A 22,711-nucleotide genomic window follows, 5' to 3' on the forward strand; every position below is an offset into this window, starting at 1 on the left:
CAGACTAAGATCAATAAAAGGTTAGCATGCAAGCCCTCTCTACTTCCCAGTAAACGGCAATCTATGGCGAGAAGCCTAGAACAAAATTTTGATAGTCTACCGCTCGCCATTCAAACCGGTTGCCCAGTCGCCATTTCGTTTAGTGGGATGTAAATATTGCACGCGATTTTGACAGATCACATACACTGAATGAAAAAACCATCGCTAGTACAAAGATAAAAATAAATGTTTACTCATTCAAAAAAAAAATCAAGCAGTGACAAGCAACGGCGGCGATTGACAGTGAGTGAGAGAGAGAGGTCAGCTTTCTCTTCTGCCCCGGTGCTTGTTTTCTCTCTTCGATTGTGTACATCTCCACAGAAGAAAAAAAACCCAATACATTACAGAGTAATTTTGTTATTAAACTACAAATCTAGTAAACTTAATAAAGAGTTTAAAAAAGAAATATTTTAGTCTTCGCAGGGTCAGGGTACTCTGCTTCTCATGCTGATGGGAGTTTTGGTCTCCGGATGGGATTCCGGCGATATGCTGATGAGTGCGGTGATGGCGATGATGGTCGTATTTTGTTAATGTTTTTCGGTTCGATTTGTTTGAGGTGTCCTTAACCTGTGAATTGATAATGTTAGCTTTTACCCAAGGTGTATATCATTTCTCAACTTAACTTACAGTCCGAACGAGCTCTATCGTCCAGGGTTTCGTACTGCTAGGGAGAACTGTTTAGGCGGCCGCTTCCTCCTCCTGTAAATTGTATCACCGCGTGGTTGCGGTTGGATTAAAGAGCAGTAGGCGACGGTTAATCGTTGCTAGGGGCTTTCGGAAGGGTTACACACTGAGCGAAAACTCAACACACATTTCTTGTTTTTTTTAGTTCACAGAATGATTTTTACTCTTTTTTTGCTTTCCAAAATACACGTTTTGAAAAAAATAGTTAAAATACGTTAAAATAGAAGACTTGTTGAGTGACAACAAAGTGTTAACACTAGCGTTGGCTTGTTTGGTTCTCTAGTGACACCGTGAAAGGATGTTCGGTTTTTTTTTTCATTAGGCGGTGGAGGGGGGTACAGGATAGGAACAAAAAGGGAACCGTAACGGGGCAAAAGATAAACTCTTGTTTGTGTTCATTTCACTTGTTGCTCTGATTACGTCGGTTGGCAAATATATAAATATTTTTTTTTTGAAGGAAAATTATAAGAAACAGACAGCTTGGGGGGTATCGGGGTTGAACGAGTTACGGTTTATGCCTCAGCTTCCGTTTCTTCTTTTACCTTGGCGTCGCCCTTCTTTGACCAGTCGGGTTTCTTCTGCTCAAGTGATTTGTAATTGTTTTTTTGGAGAAAAGAAAGAAATAAAGAGAAAGAATACAATTATTACAATGATAAAAAAGGGACAAAAAGAATTTCAAAGTCAGTAACGTGTGCAACAGTTTAATCTGATTTTTTTTAATGGAAATGGGTAGGAATATAAGCCGTGCTCATTTCATATACCCTACCTGTGTAGCTGTGTGCGGTTGGGGAAATTGATAGCGTCATTTTTTGTTTGTTTTACGAAGCACAATTGAAACCTATTTCATAAAGTGTTGGCAATTGCTGACTGGGGTACTTTCATATTTAGCGGGTAGGGATTAACAGGGAATTTGTTCAAAAAATTCAACCTATTCAAATAGTTTTTTTCTTTACCTATGAGTTTAAATTTTGTCTATTAAGAGAGAATCTTGAGTACAGCTGAACAACGAAACTCGTTTTCTTTTACTATACGCAAATGGCAGTCCTCCATAAAACGATACTTTTATTCATTGCGAATTTCTGGATTTGCACAGCTGATATATAGTACTGATTATAATTTGCAGTAGATGCAGAGCTTGCAGTCTGCCGGTTGGAAATTAACAAAACTGATAAATAGACACATGTGGTTCCAACTAATTTTAAATATACAAAAACATAACTAAAAAGAAAAGTAAGTTTGTGCTCGCTCTATTTCTTCTGCCAGTCAGCCTTCTCCGATTTCTTAGCCTGCGAAGGGAAGAAGAAAACAAAGTTTCGGAAAAGAAAACGGTTAATCACGGACGTCTGACGGATTTTACTCCCCCCAGCTGGGTTCTACCGTGTATCGTCAAAAATCATCGCGTTGATAGCACAGGCATTCCCCCCTGTTCCCAGTGGTCGTAACCTCTCGCTGCTTAGACAGTGTACAAAAATAGCAATCGCAGCAGGCTCGTCAAAATTTCAAAATCAAAACTGAACGGACAGCAAGGTGCCAAATGTCAAACGCGCACTTACTGCACTGAGAGAAAAAGTCTTACTGGTTTCGCATCGCCGAAAAAAATATGTTCGGAGCTGAAACCAAATAGACCAAAAAAAAAATGCACAAAACCGAAACGAAACGTACCTCCTTGTCTTCCTCTTCCAGGGTGAATTCCTTCTTTTTGACAACCTTGAGCTGGTTGCGGAAGTTGAACTCGGCGGCCTTCTTCTGCAGCTTGGCGAATTTGTTCTCGTATTTGGAGACCTTCTTCAGCGTTGGCTTGACGCTGCAAAAAAAAAAGTTAGTCGTTGGAGAAAGTGTTTAAGGGTTCACTTCAATTTAGTTTATTGTGAATAGGCGAAACTACTTACAATTTACCGCGAAGGTCGTTGACTTGAGCGTTGAGGTCGGAAATCTATAATTCGTGAGGTCAGCAGGTCGTTCAGGTGTAGAAACAGAAATGCGAGATTAGTTCGAGTCGGATTCGATTGTGATTTTTTTTCTTAAAATTGAAAATTATTACGGGAAAACATAGGTTGGAAATTTATTTACAGTTAGTGGTGGAAAAATACAGATTCGGAAATGTACAAATTAACAGGTGATCTGACTACGGCATTCAAAACAGGAAAAAAAGATTACTTTTTTAGTTAGATAATTAATGGTAAACAATACTACTCAAAACTCCGATTAGCAGTGGAATTACGGGTTATTGTTTTGTTTTATTTTTTTCTCTTGTGACAGTGTCGTTGAAAGCTGGCATTATCAGGATCAATTCAAAACCTGGGAAAGGGGAATCTTATTGTTCCCTTTCTGCTGGACTTCCCCTTTCCTCCGGTGTATAGGTAGGTGGTGTGTCAGTGTGTTAGTCAAAAGCATTTTTTTTCATTTTCAGTGTGTATGTGTGTAACTGTGAAGAAAACAACGATAGGAAAAACGAAAAAATACAAAACATCTACTACAGTTTGGATTCCGACGGGTGCGCATATTTCCCGGTCTTTCGACATTCGACAACACGATTACTACGACAAGATAGAAAGGATAGTGCACGATTCGCACTACATTCGATACTACAGATAGTACAGAGATAAACAAAACATTGATACAGATTTCGGGTTTTGTTTCCGGATAGAACACGGCACGACAGTCAGGCTTTTAGCAGTTTACATTTTTGTTCGGGTCGCTTTTCAGTTTTGTGTGTACGCCACTCTCTGGGTGTAAATGATTGAAAGGCACATTTTTCGGTGGATTTAGATACGTTTTTTTTTCTGGTTTGAGTTTCCCGAAAAGATGCGAAGGTTATTTAATTTAGATTTTGTTTCTAGTAAAATCAAATGTGACAGAACAGAATGAGAGACAGTCTTGTGAAGGTACTGCACAGTATGGCACATAAAGTATACTTAATTGTTTGACATTTTTATTGTTTTCAATTCATGGGACAACAAAGAAAAATAAAGAGAAAGAGGGGCTGGTTGTAACTTTGTTTTAGACCAAGCATAACATTTTTTTTGTCAAATAACACATAACAACATTTGGTATGACTGCACCAAAACACTGGTTAGTACACTGTAAAATAAAAGTAAAGAGAAATCACAAAAACAACGTGCAATTCTGGACTATTAAGTTTGTTTGTTGTTTTGGCACTTGTTTTTGAAGGAAACTCTCCCGATTGGTAAGCGAAATAAAACGGATAATGGAGTTAGCTAATAATAAATAAAAAAAATCTAGAAAAACATAAAGTTCCACTGGCAACATTGCGGTAACCAAATCATCATTTGTTTGACAGCTTTCGGGTGGACCACGGTTACACACACAACGGATTTTTTTTTTTAGACGAGTAGGACGAGCCAAAAACAATACACATACTTAGAGACAATGAATGATAAACATAGCGAAGTTTAACACTGTGCCATACTGTAACTATTTCGCAATTTTCTGTCTTTTATTTTATTTTTCTGGCTACCGGGTTTTGGATTATTTGGACAATATTCCTACCCCGCAAGATGGTATAAGATACCACTAACAGGATACACGGGGCTGCGCGGGCAAATAAAAAGAAAATGTAAACAAGTATCGGCCTTTCTGTACGCGGTATGCTTGTATTTTTCCTAAGTTTCTCCTGTCCCTTGGAAGAATTTTTTTTGACAAGAAAATCGCACAGAAACATACACAAAGAACTCGGTGTGATGTTACGGCAATGTTGCCGAATGCGTTATGCTTGCTACCGTTTAAGTTTTTTTTGGGTGTGTGAGTTTGTTTTTTTTCTGTATGGAAACTTTAATTTTTGATTTTGAGTGTATGATATTTGACAAGAACTGATTCGAAACGGTGCTAGGCTTATTAAATAAAAAATGGGGAAAAGAAAGAAAGAATTGCCATGCGGTTAGTAACGGGTGCAAAATAGGCCAAGACTCGGTTAAAGCGTAAAGACATCTCTACGCCCAGTTTTTCGCACTTGCTAAAAACTATCAGCACACTTCTACATTCTAGACACGACTACTAGCGCTATCTACAGGGAACATTAGGAACTATGATCATGACTCGGTTCGGTCGGTACACAACGATATTCATGCTTTGTTTCGTTTCAAGACCTGAAACGCGGAATCAGACCCGGAACAGTAGGCCGTGAAATGAAACGTCAAACAAAATGCTATCTACACTGGAAAAAATGTACAACTACGCATTCACTACTACACGGTTAGTTAGTAACCAAATGGTATGTTGCATTCATGTGTGTTTTATTTGACATTATTTATAAACGATTTTTGCTTAGTTTCGAACCATAATGGACCGGAGGCAGTATTGTTTTCGTGGAATGATACCTGCGCTGACAGCAAACATCACCAATTTTTTTGTATGGAATGAAAAGACTTAAAAACTCATACAAGTTAGTTGCGAGCGATCATGCTAAAGATGGCAACTTTTACAACTCAAGACCTGTGTAAGCCGGTCCCGGGGATGAACGCAACAGTTGCCATTTCAGGATGATCGCGCCGCGCGCTAGTGGGTGTATTGTATGTGTGTATATTTACACCAAAAAAAACACAAAACAAAACCTCTCGGTCTTTAATCGTTAGTGTGGGAAACAGTCTACTAGATTTCAAAAACTCCATCCGTGGAGGATTGATTTTCTTCCTTCACTTTCAGACAGTCGGAAAGTGTTTATCAAAAAAAAAAGTTGGCACTTCCTCATTCCAGTCCAAACCAAGCGTCCGGTGGTGTCCCAATCACGCCAGATCCGGTCGAACTGGAATGGTTCGCCATCATCACACCTGTCAGAGTGACGGGTCGTGTTTAACCATTCGAACTTATTTCGAGAAAACATACAAAAAAAACAATGTCACTTGATCGGAATGAATGGGAAGGAAGGGATCAAAAAAAATTCGTCGCAATCGGAACGAGATTTTATTTTTCTTCGGGTAAATGTAAACAAAACAAATGGTGTTTGATTATTTTGCTGTCTTGGTTTCGGTAACAAACGAAAAACATAGTATTTTTGAACTCTGGGTTTGCTTTCGCTTTTTTTTTTTTAAAAAATGGAACTTATTCTCGGTAAACGAACAAAAATGAAACGTAAAATCAAAATAGGAAAACGAAAAAAAAAACGAACAAGAAATCATGGTCGGAAAACAACTTCAAATTAATTAATTATTTATATGTTTCGGCAGTACCTCCCAATCTCTTTTCCGGACTTCGTATTCCAAATCCCATTTTTGGCCTTCACATGTATACATACGGTTGAAATATTCTTTAACAATGTCTTTCAACATGTCTGCGAATGGGAAAACGAATGTGCAACACGGTCATTGATACGGAGCAACGTGAGAGTAAAAAAAAAGGTGTGAACAGTGAGAAAACAAGAACGAAGGAAGAAGTTAAGCTAATCTAGGTGCTTGAAAGATTTTCATTTCTTTTTTGATTATTTTTTGTTTGGTTTGGTTTGATTTGCTGGATAGAGCGAAAGTATTTTGTACAACTTTTAGTAAGTAAATGACGATTTTTGCGGTAGTTTTTTTTTTTAACTTTGAAACTGATAGTATGAGCCATGAGTCTGCGGTACGAAATGACGATTCTTACGCTTGGTTTTTCGGGTTGAGCCTTCTCAGGACCGGTCATATAGTATATTTTTTAAATTCATCTAACGAAACGTGAACGGACACGGGTATGGAAGACGGTAGAGCTACTGGGGTGTAGTTTGGCTGTATTTTGTATTTTTTTGTTTTCTTTTAGCTTAGTTTTAGAGAGGTTAATTCCGAAAAAAATGAAGGTGGAAAACAAGGCAAAACAAAATCTGCTTGTTTTTAGGGGAAGGGGTGATTTTTTATTTCAGTGTAAATGCCGATTATGCGCTGTAAGTTTTTGTTTGGTTTGGTACTAAATAAAAACAAAAAGTAAAATGAACAATTAAAAAAAACAAGGGTTTGTTTTAGCGGTAAGATTCAAATTTGTGTATGTTTTGTTTGTGTCTGTTGATTGGCAAACTCGTAAATTTGGATTGTTCCCATAAAGGTTTTTACCTCGAACTGTTTCAATTTTTCCACTCTTTCTAAATCATACTTGTCACCTTCCAAACCAGATATTCTTTTCCAATATTCGCGACAAAGAGTCTGTAGCTCAGCTATTGAATATAAACACATGAGGGTTTGAATCATTGATTTGTGGTTTTTTTTTCGGCAAAAATCGTCGAATGTTTTGGGTGCTGTTTTTTTTTTTTGGTTAGACTTATTGACTGACGATGAATTTGTTGGAAATGCGGTTTTAAACTATTACTACTTCTAACATTACTAAAAAAACTATCATTTCTCCGGGTAATTTGAGCAATTCTATTGGGCAATTCATTTCGAACCGGTCTCCAGTGTATTTGTGTGTGTATGTATGTGTGCGTGTCTGTTTGGTCTGAATTTCGCGAGGGATTTTCTCTCAGTGTAAACAGTAAAAAGTGTGCTTTTGTATATGTTTTTTAGACAAAAAATGAAGCTGATTCAGTTCTTTTTTACGTCAATAGACAAAAGAAAAAAAAACCTGTAGCAAAGCCCTGGCTCGCTGTGGCGGGTGATTAATGAAGCTATGTAACTTGGCGGAATTCAGATTCAGCAAAACAGAGACATACGAAAAGAAAAGGAGTCAGCATAATAATAGAAGAGGCGCGGGAAGGGAAGAATTTCGTTATTCGCGTAGAAAGCGGCGACGCTGCGGCAAGCGCGGCGCGGCGGCAGCTAATTTGTCAGACACATTGTTCTATTGGGTTTGGTTTTGCTAACGGCAGGTTGTGTGTGACAGCGTTCTTTTCAACACTGTTTGTCAATTAGCAAAACGTGTATTCGCTTTGTAAAGCGCGTAAACAAAAACAAAATTCATTTCTTGCCTCGAGATCCTTCCTAGCAACTTCATACTCATAATCAATCTTTTCGCCTTCCAGGGTACAAATTCTTTTGTGGTATTCTTTGCATATGTGCTTCAAACTTGCTACAAAAACAGATTAAAAATTTTGACAACAGTTTTAGACGGTTCCCAACTTTGATGGCGGATTTCGATACACTACTGGAAGCCTAGCAGCGCGCTTTTGCAAATATGCTGATGGGAGGGAAAGCAACGCGGCTCTAGTTCTGGATTCTGACTTTCCACCAAAAACAAAACTTTAAAAAATCGGTTATCACATCCTAAGTCTAGTTGGTGCCTCAGCCCCCACTACCCTTCGAGGGTTTAGTGACAACAGATAAATACACAACATCAAAAAACAAAAAAAAAACGATAGTGCACATTCAAACAATTTTCGTTCAGTGTAGAACCACCGGTACGGTGGCGAGGGGTCGGCCAATGGACGCGAGTTTGGGTGACAAAAAAGTGCACTAATTTTTCATATAGAGTCAAAAAACAAATTAGGAAACACATTGAACAACCGAAATCAAGAAACACGTAGCAGTAGGCGGTGGAACTTTGAAAAGTTCCTTTGTTTTTGTTGGTTGATAGAAGAATTAAAAATTCAAGCTCAAAAAATTATCACAATGATAGAGAGAAGTAATATAGAAAAAAAACAAAACAGATAACAGGGAACAGATAGAGAGAGAGAGAGAGCAGAGTACGAAGAAGACTCGTAGAACGTAGATTGAGTTGTGTAGTATTTTGCTTGTTTTGTTTGTTTGTTTATATTGTACCTCGAAATCTTTCCTCTTCACTACATATTCAAGATCAAACTTCTCCTCTTCCAGGGCATTAATTCTTGCGTGATAGTCGCGGAGAACTTTCCTGATTTGCTCTGAGGTTGGTGGTGGTTGGCGGTGGAAGGAATGACGTGGATGTGGGCAATGTGAAAAGTGTGTAATTTTTTTTATTTAATGTGTGCATTTTTTTTTCTCGTGACGTGAATCGAAATGAACATGAACGTATGATTTTTTTTGCAGTGTAAGCGCCACGCTGGAACGCAGCAACCATGATCAATGATATTTTAAATGGATGACAGTGATGGGGTGAGATAGTAACGATACTGCTTCGATCGGTTGGACCGATTGGAAAAATAGACAGCGAGAGAGAGAGCAACAAAATGGTTCGGCTTCAGATGGGCAACATAACAGACAGTACCTTCATTGGCATCTTCGATGTTCTTCGGTTTGCCGCATCGTTCCTCGATGATGCGCCTACGTTCCGCTGCTTTGCGCTCCTGTTCCTTCTTCAGTTCTTCGGCGGCTTTCTTACGCAACAACAACTGTGTGTGTATGTGATGACAAAAATGGAAACAATGAGTTACGGATCAGCGCCTACTATGTATTGCCATAGAAAAAAATCTTACCCTCAGTTTCTTCTTTCTTTCTGGAGTCATGAAACCTTTCTTGGCCTTTTTCGCCTTGGAGGCCTCCTCCATACGCTTGCGCACCTCAGCACGCTTGCGCTCGATTTCGGCCTGTTTGGCCTTCTTTGCTTCATCATCGGCCATGGTTGTTGGTGTGGTTGTTGTTGGTGTTGTTGGTTAGGAGCTAAGTCTGGGGATGGGACGAAATCAGTTTGATCAAGGAGAATTCGAAAAAAGTTGCTATGGTTTGCTGCTGCTGCTGCTATTTGTCGCTACTGGTAATTCCGATTCATAGAGCTAAAAAGATTCTTTCACACATATTACTAGCTATTTATTTTCTGTTAAATTACAGAGACCAGATGTCCATTTCGAGCGTTCAAGTTGTTTAACAATAAAGAGCATATTCAAAGGTAGTTGTGTTGTCACCACCAGGTGCGCTACTGTCGCCATTTAGTTTAGTGAGTGAGTTTCGCTGAATTGATAGCTTACAGATATAAAGATAATAAAGCACCAGTCGCTCTCGCTGTGGAGGACAGCTAATAAGAAACCGAGAGAGGCAGCACACTGTGGTGTCTTCCGAGAATCTTTAAAGGAAGCGAAAAATCCGGTTATTCGTGCCGTAGTCGCTAGAGAGGTGTCAACAAAGGAGTGAAGCTCACTTCCCTAATAAATATCTAAGTACGACTGAAGGAGCAGCCCACTTGAGCAAGTGTTTAATATTAGCCCTTTCGTCGGTAATAGATCAACCGACCTCCCATCAAGTAGGAACGGCTTTGCTTTTGACCAAAATTTCGGTCATGATTTACCGCAAACAGTCAAGAGCCACTTAAATAAATCGAACCATTAAAAGCGCTTCATTTTCAGTACCCTGCTGTAATTCAGCTGCAAGCGTCTTTTCCAATGTCCTGTGAAAAATCTACATTCGAGAAAAATACTCAGATCTCCTCCCAAACACAGTCTACCTCCGTACCTGAACACATATGATATCGACCTCAGAGAAGCTAGAACAAATCGTTCTGGAAAAAATGTTAAACATTCAATTAAAAATATGTTACAAATCACCATCGTTTTCAAATTCGCTTGCATGAACTACCATTGTGCCCAAGATTGCATGCAATGTCCGTATAGCGATTGTTGGAAGTCTGCTAGATGATCGAAGTTGCCTTGCCAAAAAAATGTTAAAAACAACATTGTGTCACATCGCTTGTAGTACCGAGTGAATTTTTAAGCAGCACTTTCGTTTGTTTTTAAGCTAGTCATCTCAATCGTCGCTGCAAGGCAGATAAGCAAAAATATATCCAGAATATTGCTTAGTGTTTGTTGGTAATGTGCCATATATTTTTTATTGTGAAAAATATGAAAAACATGAAGTGATTTTTTCTCAGTGCATATATTTTTTGACGTTTGACTTTATTTTTTTATTCGTTCGCATCCTTTTTCAAGTGCGCGGAACCAATTATTTAAAATATTTTAATCGGATTGTCTTGATTTTAATGTCCGCCGGTAGGATAAGTTATAACATCCCCATGAAGCTTGTGAAGGAAGGTGATCGGACCGTGATTAGCGAGGAGAAGCCCGAAGAATCAATCCCGAATCCATGTAAAGGGTACGCTTACTACCAAGACGTCGACTGTGGGGAAGATTTGCCGTCTGAGACTCGAAAAAGGTGACGATATGGAAGTGTATATTGTATCACGGAACTCTTCAAGCAGTTGCATGATTGGTAGGAAGACAAGATACTCGATGATCACTGGCTCGTCGCAATTTTCTTCAGCAGCTTACCTGAAGAGTACGAAACGCTGGTTATGACACTGAAAGTGCGTCCAGATGAAGGCCTAACTTTGAATTTCTTCGAAGGAAAGTTGATACATGAAGCGAGAAAATTACTGTGAAGGCGACGAACGAATGGAGACGGCGTTGCATGCCGAATCGAGTGCTAACAGTGGTCAGTGTGTTTTCTGCAAAAAATCCGGGCACACGAAGATCGACTGTGATAAGTTCAAGGACTGGAGGAAGAAAAGGGATTCAACACAAAACGAAGAGAAGATTCATAGTGTAGTGAAAGCGTCGAGAGAAGATTGTCAATGGGCATTTCTTGCATATGTGTACGACTCAGCTGAAAGACTGTGGTTGTTAGATTCGGGTGCATTAAAGTGATTTTTTCGACTATCTTGATGAAGCTGCCCAAGAAGTTGTGTAAGTGGCTAATGATGCCAAAATTGTGGCAAAAGTCGACAAAAACCGAAGCCGGATCATTACGGTGGAAGATGCTTTGTTTGTTCCACTATATAAACACTAATTTACTGTCGGTAAAAATGCTTGTGCGTATAGGTTATGTGGTGACGATTGATAGCGAAAGAGCTGAAATTGCTCGCAAAGGAGCTGTTGGTGCATTCGTAATGAGAGTGTTGGAGGAAGCGGTACCGACGATTAGGCCACAGAAACTGTGATATTGTTGTGTAACAGTTTCGAAGTCGCTGAATGCAAATGTGATATTTGTGAAATGTGCTTCTTTTCCGAAAGAATCATAGCACAGGTCACCGCCTGGTACACACAGATTTCTGCGGTCCACTGCGAATGGTGATGTTGAGTGGTCGAAAGTATTTCCTTACCTTTACAAATGACCGCAGTAAATACACCGTACCGTATATAATGCCGAATATAGTGCGAAAGAAATCAGATACATTGGAAAAGCGTTCGTAGAAATGGCAAACACTGAGTTTGAACGTAGACCGCATCGCGTCGTGCTGAAGAGCAAAATTGGCGAATTGGATGAAAAGACCGTGAAGTTGAAGTTCATGGGATACAGTGGGAAAATCAAAGAAACACTAATACTGGAAAAGTAACAAAAAGGGATGTTCATTTCCTTAATGCATTTGAGCCCATTACGAAGTCCGACGAAGATGAAGTAGTTCTCTCTCTTAACGTTCACCAAATGGTATTTCTGAAGATTCTGTAGAACTAGATGGCTCAAATGACCTTTGGGTCCTCACTGAATGTTTTTTATATGACGAATCTAACCTCGTTGAACCCTGTCAGGAAGGACGACGGCTTAGAACTGACAATCCGCTGGTCTGACCTAACAGTCAAAGGTATTTTACCGCAAAGATACTCTCGGACAGCAAAAACATCCAAGAGCCAGGAATGAGTTAGATACCCCCTCTCGTCGAACCGCCCTTCCTCTACTGCTACCATCGGAGTGCTGTGCAAGTGAACCTTTCACTCCGGCTGTCGGACTCAATGAGGACTCCTGCTAAACCGGACTTAGCCTAGCCTAGGCCAACCGAAACGTTTTTCGCTAGGCAGATGATCCGAGGCTTGATCGTCCAGCCGTACACCCTACCACGAACAAAATCGTCAAGAGACTCTACTTGCCAACTTCTCCACCTTTCGACTTTCAATCGCCTCGCAGTGAATGTAGATGGCATCCGGACTCTACTTTCCCGTCGGACTTGATATCTGAATGAAATTAAATAATTTGCTGGAGTAATTAGAGAAGCCATTTCAGACGAAGGAGCTCTTCAACACTCTTCATTTTCTGTGGAGATCAGGCAGAAGCGAGCGCTCCATTAAGGTCTAATCCAATTGTTAAGTTCATAGAAGTCTATAATACCATCGTACTGTAGTTCAGCGTACGTTTAAGGCCCGTGCTCTTCGGATATGGATCTATATTTCTATTCTGTGGACATCGGTGAGACCAGCGGTTGGCTACTTAGATCCCGGGTAGCGATTCAGATCAAGCCAGGGACTACAGAATCACCGATATATTGGATATACGACCACGCAGACAATGGAGTCCTAGAACCCTCTCGTAATAAACCTGAAGCCTGTCCAACTAATAACTAAAAACGTTAATCCCGACCTACTTTATAAATGGAACAAGCAGAGCAGCCAAGCCAGCAAAGATCACCACGAAGTACATCTGACTCTGAAGAGTACTTCTGCTGGCTACCATCAAGAGGGAGCAGAATTTTGCAGATCACGAAACCCGGTCAAGAGGGCCATTGCAATCGTGAAGACTCAAGAGTAGGATAGTGTACCGCTAAGGGTTATTCTAAGATGCTTAGACCGTCGATTTGTAATCTTTTGTCACTCAGCGACAAGAGGAGAACTTTCCCTCCAAGTCAACCGTGGTATTCCCACCAGATTTCGCACAGAGCTTTACCAGAAAACTTTCCAGCCAAGAATTAGTGGCGGTCCTCTACCGCCCACAGTGAACTCGTCGAGCTAGATGACGTCAGCTACCCTATACTACAGCACGTTCTACCAGTCGGGAGAAGGGTGCTCTGGAATGGTTCGAACAGAGAACTAGTCTTGGAGAATGACGGAGGACCTCACTGGTGTGTTTGGTCATTTCTCTTGGAGTACCAGAATAGCGATCTAGATAATGTACGATCGCGTAAACTGGGCCGCATACGAGAACTCAGTCCCGGACGCTTTCGCAACAAAATGGGAGTACATGTCTGACCAATCAAAGACTAAACTCCATTTTAAGGCTGTTGAGTGCTGCATACCTCGCACAAGTGTCAAGCATCTATCCCGAGCCACTTGCCGGTGAAATTCGGAGGTCAGTCAAGTTATCAAAGATTGTCGCGGAGCACTACTAGCCAGCCCATGAAAAACTGAGGTCAACAGAGTTTCACAGCTCGCGAAACCTGGACGGCCATTGAAGCTTCGTACACCAACTCGTTTCTTCGTGGAAGATCCGAAGAAGATGCGATTGTCCAACTGTCGAGAAGTGTGAAGTATCTAAGCAGCAATAGAGGACAAGTCGGCGTCTCCCTCGAAGTAGACGGAACTACAACAGTCGAGCCGCAGGAATTAACCGAAGAAATCGTCAAGTATTTCTGGTCACTGTCCTCCAACCTTCGCTAATCGCTTGCCATAAAAACCCTCAAAAGTTACGTCCCTGTGCAAGATCGACTCGTCCGTTGGGCTAAACCTCACACAAATTGCAAGCTTCTTTCCTGAGCCACCCGCTGGTGGAACCCGAAGGTCAGTCAAGCTATCAAAGATCCACGCGAGACCACTGGTTGGAACTCGTTTCCCCAGGAGATATCCAAAAATGCTTCGACCGCGAGACTGTGAAGAGTGAACGCTCTCAGCGGCACAGAAGCGGCGAAAGAACCTAGGTATCCTACCCGCCGAACGCTAGTCAGGAATCAAATTCTCCGACCATAGTGTAACGGCGGCACTCACTGCCGTCTACGACAAATCTGTCGGATTGGACGACGTCAGCTATACCAACGGGGAGAAAGGTGTGCTGGTACTGTTTGAACTGCATTTGAAATGGAAAATCCATCCCATGTTCCTCTTGGAAACCCTTGTAATATCCAAACCGAAGATGTTCCTGTACGGCGAAAGATTCGGATGATCAATAACTGGCTCTTGACATACCTCGAGATGAAAACTACCATTTTGACCAACAGCTTTCGAACAATCGTCTGGCAGACTTTGGCGAACCTTTTCACGCTCCGACATCGTCAAGATCGTCAGTTAGTTAGCTGTAGAGTTACTTTAATTCCAGTATTTTGCGAGTGAGAATCGGCGGTCGAAATCTGGTGTGCTGGTGAAGGAATACGGCCTCCGGCCACATTGGCATGACCATCATCTTTGAACCCCTGTGAGTGCAGTGTTTGTCCTCGTCGATACTGACGACAATCTGATAGCTTGCGTGGAGATAAAATTAACTACAAGTCACAGTAAACGCCGCCTGAAGATGGGTCCAAGCAATGGGGAGTTCAGTATACCCCTCGCCAATTATTACAAAATCCGCGGTTGCAACTCATTTCATCTAGCCACCAGCAGTTCGAACAAGTTCGGCTATCACTTCCCATCTTATGAATTAAGTTCGCTCTCCTTGGAGACAATCTTTCCAGCCGTCAAACGTGACAGCGGAAGCAAAATACAGGCCACCAGCGAGTACCTGCCTCAAGGCCAGTGGGGCTAACATCTATCACATCTTGTACTGAATTGTAAGTAGCATTGGTCCACTATTCAACAGAATCAGTCGGCTAGTTTCTAACTCATTCCCGAGCTTCCTTCCGCGAATGTAGCTTGTATCGAAACCGGCATCCTTCCTTCCAGTGGGCTAACATCACACTCAGCTGCGCTCTGGACTTGCTTGAAATGACCTCAGATTATTGAATTTTTCATATTTCGCGTTTTATAAAAATCGAACGAACGAGCTTACAGAAATGACCTTTATGCACTAAATTTAATTGTGTTTTTGTTATAGATGAATATATAGGAAGAAATAGATGAGATCTAAGAACAGTATAGGTGTGCTATCGAAGCATATGAAAAAATGCGACAATTTTTCCAAGTAAAGGACTTTTACCCTCTCACAAACTGCTCTAGACATATTTCGGGAATAGACCGGAGTAGATTTCCAAAATTTACTGGACTACCCATTCCCGGATCGGAGTCGAGTCGAGGATTAGGGTGATCAGCGAAACGGGCTAACTCGGCTCTGCGTCTTCTCTAAGCTGCTCCGTTTGTTCCACAGTTGAGCTGTAGCTACTAGTTTCCTTTTCGGTCATATCCTCCCTGGATAGCTTGGCTGTGGTGTAAGTTTTACGACAAAAAACCTTGTTATGCGGTTTCTATTTTAAGGGCGATACGACATGTAACAAAATTTAAAATACTTTTGAAATTAATTGATTCTTTTAAAATAAGTTAAAGATTATATCGCCTAAACTACATAAATGAAAGTGCTTGATTGGCCGAATCAGTCAATTCATCCTAGAAATATACTCGGAAACTTCTAATAAACTGCGGCTATCGATATTTCGAAATTAATATATAGTTCTGTCAAGCGCGTGCAGAAACTATAAAAGTTCCTATTGCTCTTTCCTCAAGAAATCCCACAAAAATATCAGAATTAGTTGAAAATCAGCCCAGCTACGAACTCTGCATTGATAACTTTATTTTTTCTTAAAATTTGCTTGGATAAAACATTGTCACATGTCGAACAATCCGCCTTCATTGCTTTGAAAAAATTTCCATCCAAGCAATCCGATTCGGAGTGAGTCATTTCTTTTCCTGGAACTGCACTGAGCAAAATCCACCGACAAACAGACGTTTATTTTGCACCACGAACATTGCTTGTGTGTGTGTGTGTGTTAAATTTATGATTTAACCCAAAAAACGGATCGTTTTTTACAACTTTCACTTTTCACCACCATTATCGCCCACGCAGTTTTCCCCCCCACCCACTCCCACTCCACTGAAAGGCATTCGTGTGAGATTTGTCTTCGCAAAGCGAAGAAGAGTAAGAGAAGAAAGAAAAACAAGTGGGTGCCGTGTGCGCTGCGCGCACCAAGACGCCCGTCTGTCGGAGGTGTGGGCGGCTAGGATTCAGTTTTTCCGTTCCGTTTTTTTTTCTTTCACCTCGTGGTTCGACTCGACTGTAATCTGGCTGCTATGCTTCATTTGCTGCTGCATTCGGCGGCGATTTCTGCTGAACAATTAGCCGGCGAAATATGTGGCAACTGTTTCTAAAATTACTACATCCACATAAAAGTCCCGATATCCGTGCTTCACGGCGGTTACACACCGGCCACCGTTACCTCGATCACTGCTACAAGTGTGCGAGCGAATTGTCCTGCGCAGTCGCGCAGCAGCTGACAGTGGTGACCAGCGAAGAGTCTTGCGCAAGATTTTATTTTTACACACAGTCTACTCATTCACGCTCGGACGGCTTTCCCGTGCGCACGACCTACTGTGCGCTCAGCAAGTTGTTCGTACACTTTTAGTCGGGGGTGCTATTTTTGAAAATGTGTATCATTTCCACACCAGTCATTTGTATTGGTTCGGAAACCTTCACTGCTCGAGAAAGTATTTTTTCAGATACACTCACACAAAGGTACACACATGTTCAGCTCCTTGGTCGAATTGATTGGAAAATTTTTGCACGTTGAGTCATTCGTGGATATAAAATTTTCAATCTAGGACAACGATAGCACTAACACTGTTTCTGTATCATTTCGACTAAAGAAAAAACCGAACTCGTATCGAGCACTGTTTCCCGGAATCGAATCAATTCGGGTTGTGATGTAATTCACTTCGTTTAAACTCGTTCTTCCCTGTGTTCAACTTCAAACAGCAACAGCGATTCCATTTATGGTAGCAATTATCAAAAAAGCGAAACTCGATCACTCCAACTTATCCTATTCACCAGGCTAGGATATTCCACCAGAATAGTATCCACCAAACGGTACCAACGATCACAGCAACTGCAGCAGGATCCAGCAACCAGGACCCAAAAACTCACCTCAAAACTACAGAAAAAAAGGAAGAGTGAATCACAAGCTCTCAGACCTCGGAAAGAATACTGATCAATCCGAAGAATAAAGGCTGACTATTTTCACTGCAACAATTTCTGTCCCGATCACGGGGGCAATCGTGAATGTCGCGAGCAAACGATCGAACACACGAACGAACCCACTCGGGTCGGGCATTTCGCCGTCGCCTCCTACGTGAAAAATAAGCCGATGCGCCATCCCACTCACTCTCGACTGGGGCACCCGTCCCACCGAACAGGACAGTGGCGTCCGTGCGTGCGTGAACATTGGGAACCCCGCACGGCAAATTCCCAAAATAACTCCAAGATGAATGAAATCATCCTAGCGCGTTTCTATACGCGCCTTACTCGACCGCCGTTAAATGTTCGGAATCTGCCGGACTGTCGCATCGTAGGTGATTCCCACGGAACGGGGTTGACACTGGACGCCACTGGTTATTATTCTCCCGTTAAATTAGAATCGGTGATCGGACAGAAATCCACGGGCGGTAAGATGAGGTGAGGTGAAACAATTTTCCACCCAAAAAATTTACCACAGTCAGAGCACAGATGCCTCACGAAAACTTGTTTATTTAATACACATTCAGAACTGGGCGTTTTAGTCTAAAAATACGGATTTTCTGAGTCGACCGACCACCGCACTAAAAATAACAGCCGCTCAGCTACGGTCGTGTCTGTAGATTTGTTAATAATTCCACCTTTCGAACGACAACTTTCCGTTCATTTCTCAACGTTTTTTAGCACCGATTGTTTCGGCCTCTCTAATAATTCAACTAATTGAGTTCTTAAACCATTAGCCAAACAAATGCCCTCCTTAAGCGAAGTGGAAAATCAAACTGAGAGCAACGAAAAAAAAAAGAAAACGCACCGAAAAATCATAATCGATCGACCGCAATAACAGACCTCGAACTCGTCATCCCACGCGCCCATCGGACGGACCACTTGCTCTGGTCACTACCGGCGGAATTTATGGGACACCGTGCGTCTCCATAATACCCAAACCGACCGACTGACCAAGACGACGACAGCGAGCGCGAATATTAATCGCCACACGGATGGCTGGCTGCGAAATGGCCACCAATGGATTGCTTAACAGGGTCGATTGACTTTTGCGCTAATGCTATTTCGTTGTTGGAGTTTTGGGTAAATTTAGACAGCTTGGTGTTGCGAAAAAATTAATCTCATTTCTAGTAAAATGTGGCGGAGTGTGGGATGGTTTAAGTCGATTGGTTACAATACTCGAGTGCTGTTTGCGGATTTTCAAGTTAGGAACCATACGCCCACACAATAATTGGTTTGTTGGAGTCACATGGTAGTTGGTGCTATCTACGCGTTTCAATCATCATATTGAACAAGTAGGCTGGAGAAATATTTCGATGAAAATGAAGTTCCTACAGAGTAATGACACTCGAACGGTTGGCTTATCTTTCTAGAGGAAATATGTACGTTAAGATTGTCAGTTTTTGTTTCTCTATTTTTATTTTTTTTTGTGTGTAGTGTAGAGGCTGCAAGATATTTGTCCAAAAGAATGAGATAATACATCGACATGGTTGTGGAGCTACTGCAATACGAAAACAAACCAGCGATCTTCGGTCGTTTTCAATCTAGCGGACAGCGAATGTTTACAAATCCTTAAGGTTGGACAGAGAATGCGCAAAATTCGTAAACGAAAAAAGCAGTTTTTTTTCCACACCGCATGTCAGATCTTCATAAAAATCAATCAGCGTATGTAGAATGTTTTTATAGTACTGCTGATTGATTTTTATAAAGATCTGACATACGGTGTGGAAAAAAAACTGCTTTTTCATTTGCGAATTTTACCCTTTCTCTGTCCTACCTTAATCGTAGTTCCTCCCTTGCAATAGTGTCCGAAACCGAACCAAAAATGCGGATAATCGCATTGTGCTCACTAGAGAGACAAGAAAAAATGTTCTGCATCGGCTTGGATCGATTCCTAATCCCACCAGGAGTGTTGGCTCTAAATTGAAGTAAATCGTACAACCTAAAGTTTGTATGGGTTTTTTCAGCAATTTACATGGAATAAACCCACTGGCTACCATTTTCACCGCTAGGTGGCACTGTCTGCATCAGATTTTCACTGCAACTAAGAAAGATAATTGAATTGCCTACAACTTTGTCGAAGACTGCAAGTTTTTTGTGAAAAGAATAATTATTTTAGCTCGATATGTTTAGAAGAATTATAGTATTTAATACAAATCGTTTTTTGGTTAGCAAATTTTAGTCCTACATGTCAGCACATAGAGGGCGCTAACACCAACTTTTCAAGGAAGAGAGATAGTAATTGGGTGTCTTCTACAAAGTTGTAGAACCGGCCTTTTACAGTAATTCTTTTGAATATGTCGATATACTATCTCTCGTCCTTGAAAAGTTAGTGTTGTCGTCCTCTATGCAGTAAAATATGGCATTAAAAGTTTCTAACCAAAACATGACTCGCATTATATACTATAATTCTTCTAAACACAATATTGAGCTTAACTTAACCCATGCATACCCGTGTTGTTTATAAACAATAACATTTTTAAACATCAATAACTTTTTATTTATGTAATATTTGGTTACAAAAATAAGTAATACTAGTAGCTGCGACTATTACCTTTCATTTGAGCAACAAAAGTTGTAAATATTATCTGTAGAACTGCAGTTATTGCAATTAGTGTGGTTGGATTCCTGTTGAGCAGTGCTGCCAGGGAGACACCTTAAGTTACCGCTGATAAAGAAATTTTTATGTATCTTCGTTGTCTTCAAATACTACTGAACACCTACTGAATTTCGTTTTTGGCTACGTTTCCAAGCACTTGGAATAATTTGAAGATTCTAGAAGAATTGTATTGAGCGTCGGAAGGTAAAAATTGAGCAACTTCTAGCACTGCCAGAGAAAAACCTATCTTGACTACAACTGGGTTTTCGTATTTCTTGACCTCAACAGTGTTGAGGAAAAATAGTTTTGGAAGCCTATATAGGCTAGAAAAAAGTTGGGCAAAAAGGGTTAAGGGTTAATAATTGGCAGGATATAGGATCGGCGAGATAAAGGATCGGTCGGACCAAGAATCGACAGGATCCAGGTTCACGGATCGGCGCGATCCAGAATCACGGATCGGCAGGACCCAGGGTCAAAATCGGTGGGATCCAGGATCACGGATCGGCAGGATCCAGGACCAAGGTTCGGCTAGATCCAGAATCAAGGGTCGACAGAATCAAGGATCGGCAGAATCCAGGATCGGTAGGACTAAGGATTTCCAGGATCAAGGATTTCCACGATCAATGATCTGCAGGATCAAGTATCGGCAGGACCACGTATCAGCAAGATCATTCTACGGTAGGATCAAGTATTGGCAGGATCATGTAACGGCAGGACCAGGTATCGGCAGGATCCAGCCTCAGCTGAATCCAGGATCGATAGGATCCAGGATCGGCAGGATCCACGAAAGGCAGGATCCAGGATCGGCAGAATCAAGGATTTACAGAATTGGTAGGATCGAGGATGTACAGGAGTGTCAGGATCCAGGATCGGCAAGATCCAAGATCGGCAAGATCCAAGATCGGCAAGATCCAAGATCGGCAAGATCCAAGATCGGCAAAATCCAAGATCGGCAAGATCCAAGATCGGCAAGATCCAAGGTCGGCAAGATCCAAGATCGGCAAGATCCAAGATCGGCAAGATCCAATATCGGCAAGATCCAAGATCGGCAAGATCCAAGTCTGGCAAGATCCAAGATCGGCAAAATCCAAGATCGGCAAGATCCAAGATCGGCAAGATCCAAGATCGGCAAGATTCAGGATCGATAGGATCGGCAGGATCAAGGATCTTATTTTAATAAGTCATTGATTTATGTGGCCAAGTCAGCCCAGATACTGATAAGACAAAGTCTGAAAGAGTCTTCATGACCTCATGGGATTATTTTGACGTACAGAAGTGTTTCTTTATCAGCCAAAACTGGCAGTAAGACATCAATGTTTTCAACGTTTACGATAATTGTTCAAAGTAGCCGTAGATGAGATGCTTGATTCTGGTTTCATATTAACATTATATTTTCTACAGCTAGAAAAAATATCTCAATTGAACACCCCAGAATTTTTAAACCGTACTTAATTTTGGAATGTATTCTAAAACCCAATAAAATATGAAACTGCGACTAATTTGTTGATGATTTCACGAGGGGGCAGCGAAAAAGTAGTTTAATTGTATTTATCACTTCACCAATAAACGTGCGTGTACTATAATACTCAAATATTTTTTCTGCAACAGAAACGATAACGTACGAGTATTATCTCTACTTTGACTTAAAAATTAGAAATGTGTTGCTTCGTTGTTTCACAAAGCACCTTCTATTTCGTTAAAATTAATTCTCTCACAGCAAGGTCAACACCAGCATCGAAAACTGACGTCACTAGAGATCAGAGAAAATATGTGTTAAAACAGATTACACAAAAATCCCCCTTGCCATATTTACGTGTAAACTTTCACGATCGAAACTAATAAACAAAGTGAAACGATCAACGGAAGCACCGTTCGACGATCCTGGATTTAGGTCAAAAATAGGCAAACGAGCTAAAAATATCCAACCTGCAATACCCTCCTTCATCTCTCTCTCCTTTCCCCTACATCGAATGTTCGTGCAAATCAATCAACTCTGTTTATCTCCCGGAGTCGTTGTTTTTCTTTCTTCCGAACGGACACGAGGACGGCGACATTGGCTAAGATTGGTTTGCCTCGAAAAAAAAAAACGTTTAGCGTACTGTTTTTAGCACTCCGTAGCCTCGTGAATTTTTCGTTGCGTGCTAGTGGAAGCACTGTTAAACTAGATCAGAGAAAAAAAAACCGATGAATCGCTTCCAGCTCCATGCAGCTCTTCTGGCGCGTACGTTGGATGCTGCACTCCGCAATGACGTCATTCATTAAATAAACTTTTCTATTATCCCATGCAGCAGGGTATCCTTTCTAGGATGGTTGCCATCTCACCTGCCTCCCGTTTGCCTGCCAGTACGTGTCTTGTTGCGTATCTAAATGAGTTGGAACATTGCAGCGTAGCCAAAGGAGGAAAATGTTGTGGTAAATGGTTTAGTAACGATTTGTCATGCCAGGAAATTTGTTTTGTTAAAACGTCCTATGTAAATTGGCGAAAACTGGTTAGTTGTAATCGACTTCCTTGACTTTTTGTACAAATGTAGATTTACTCAATAAAATTACAATTTGATAATCACTAAAATTTCATCTGCACTAAACAAGGCACATCTAATCCTCTAATATAGGTCAACGTTCCATCCAACGTCACCCAATTTTGTTTCCGCTGATGCACCCGTTGCCGTAGAAACAGGCGAAGCACACGGAACGATCGAACGGGCGAAGCAACCCCAACGAC

At 41.2% G+C, this 22,711-nt stretch overlaps 1 protein-coding gene across 9 annotated transcripts; it reads right to left on the reverse strand.

The window, feature by feature from the left end:
• Positions 1 to 208: 208 nt before the first annotated feature.
• Positions 209 to 17,457, reverse strand: LOC131692780 (troponin I). Of its 9 annotated transcripts, none has more exons than XR_009306054.1 (8): positions 17,301 to 17,457; positions 9,026 to 9,215; positions 8,818 to 8,941; positions 5,910 to 6,010; positions 2,613 to 2,656; positions 2,386 to 2,527; positions 667 to 1,301; positions 209 to 606 (listed from the first exon to the last, which is right to left on the reverse strand). XR_009306054.1 is itself a non-coding variant. In XM_058980068.1 (7 exons), the coding sequence occupies exons 2-7, from the start codon at positions 9,167 to 9,169 to the stop codon at positions 1,971 to 1,973; spliced, it is 594 nt and encodes a 197-aa protein (XP_058836051.1). In that variant the 5' UTR covers positions 9,170 to 9,215; positions 17,301 to 17,457; the 3' UTR covers positions 1,677 to 1,970. The 9 variants fall into 9 exon arrangements, 4 of the variants coding, with proteins under 4 accessions (XP_058836051.1, XP_058836069.1, XP_058836076.1 ...); XR_009306057.1 differs by lacking the exon at positions 5,910 to 6,010 and adding an exon at positions 6,756 to 6,856; XR_009306058.1 differs by lacking the exon at positions 5,910 to 6,010 and adding an exon at positions 7,604 to 7,704.
• Between the last annotated feature and the right edge of the window lie 5,254 nt (positions 17,458 to 22,711).

Source organism: Topomyia yanbarensis, chromosome 1 (assembly GCF_030247195.1).
Source record: "Topomyia yanbarensis strain Yona2022 chromosome 1, ASM3024719v1, whole genome shotgun sequence".
In the NCBI taxonomy this organism is placed as follows: domain Eukaryota; kingdom Metazoa; phylum Arthropoda; class Insecta; order Diptera; family Culicidae; genus Topomyia; species Topomyia yanbarensis.

Coding starts and splice junctions, on each gene's coding strand:
- LOC131692780 (XM_058980068.1), bottom strand. CDS start 9,169: ATGGCCGATGATGAAGCAAAGAAGGCCAAACAGGCCGAAATCGAGCGC. Junction 8,942..9,025: donor AAAGAAAGAAGAAACTGAGG/GTAAGATTTTTT, acceptor ATACACACACAG/TTGTTGTTGCGTAAGAAAGC. Junction 6,011..8,817: donor CATCGAAGATGCCAATGAAG/GTACTGTCTGTT, acceptor TCCCATTCGCAG/ACATGTTGAAAGACATTGTT.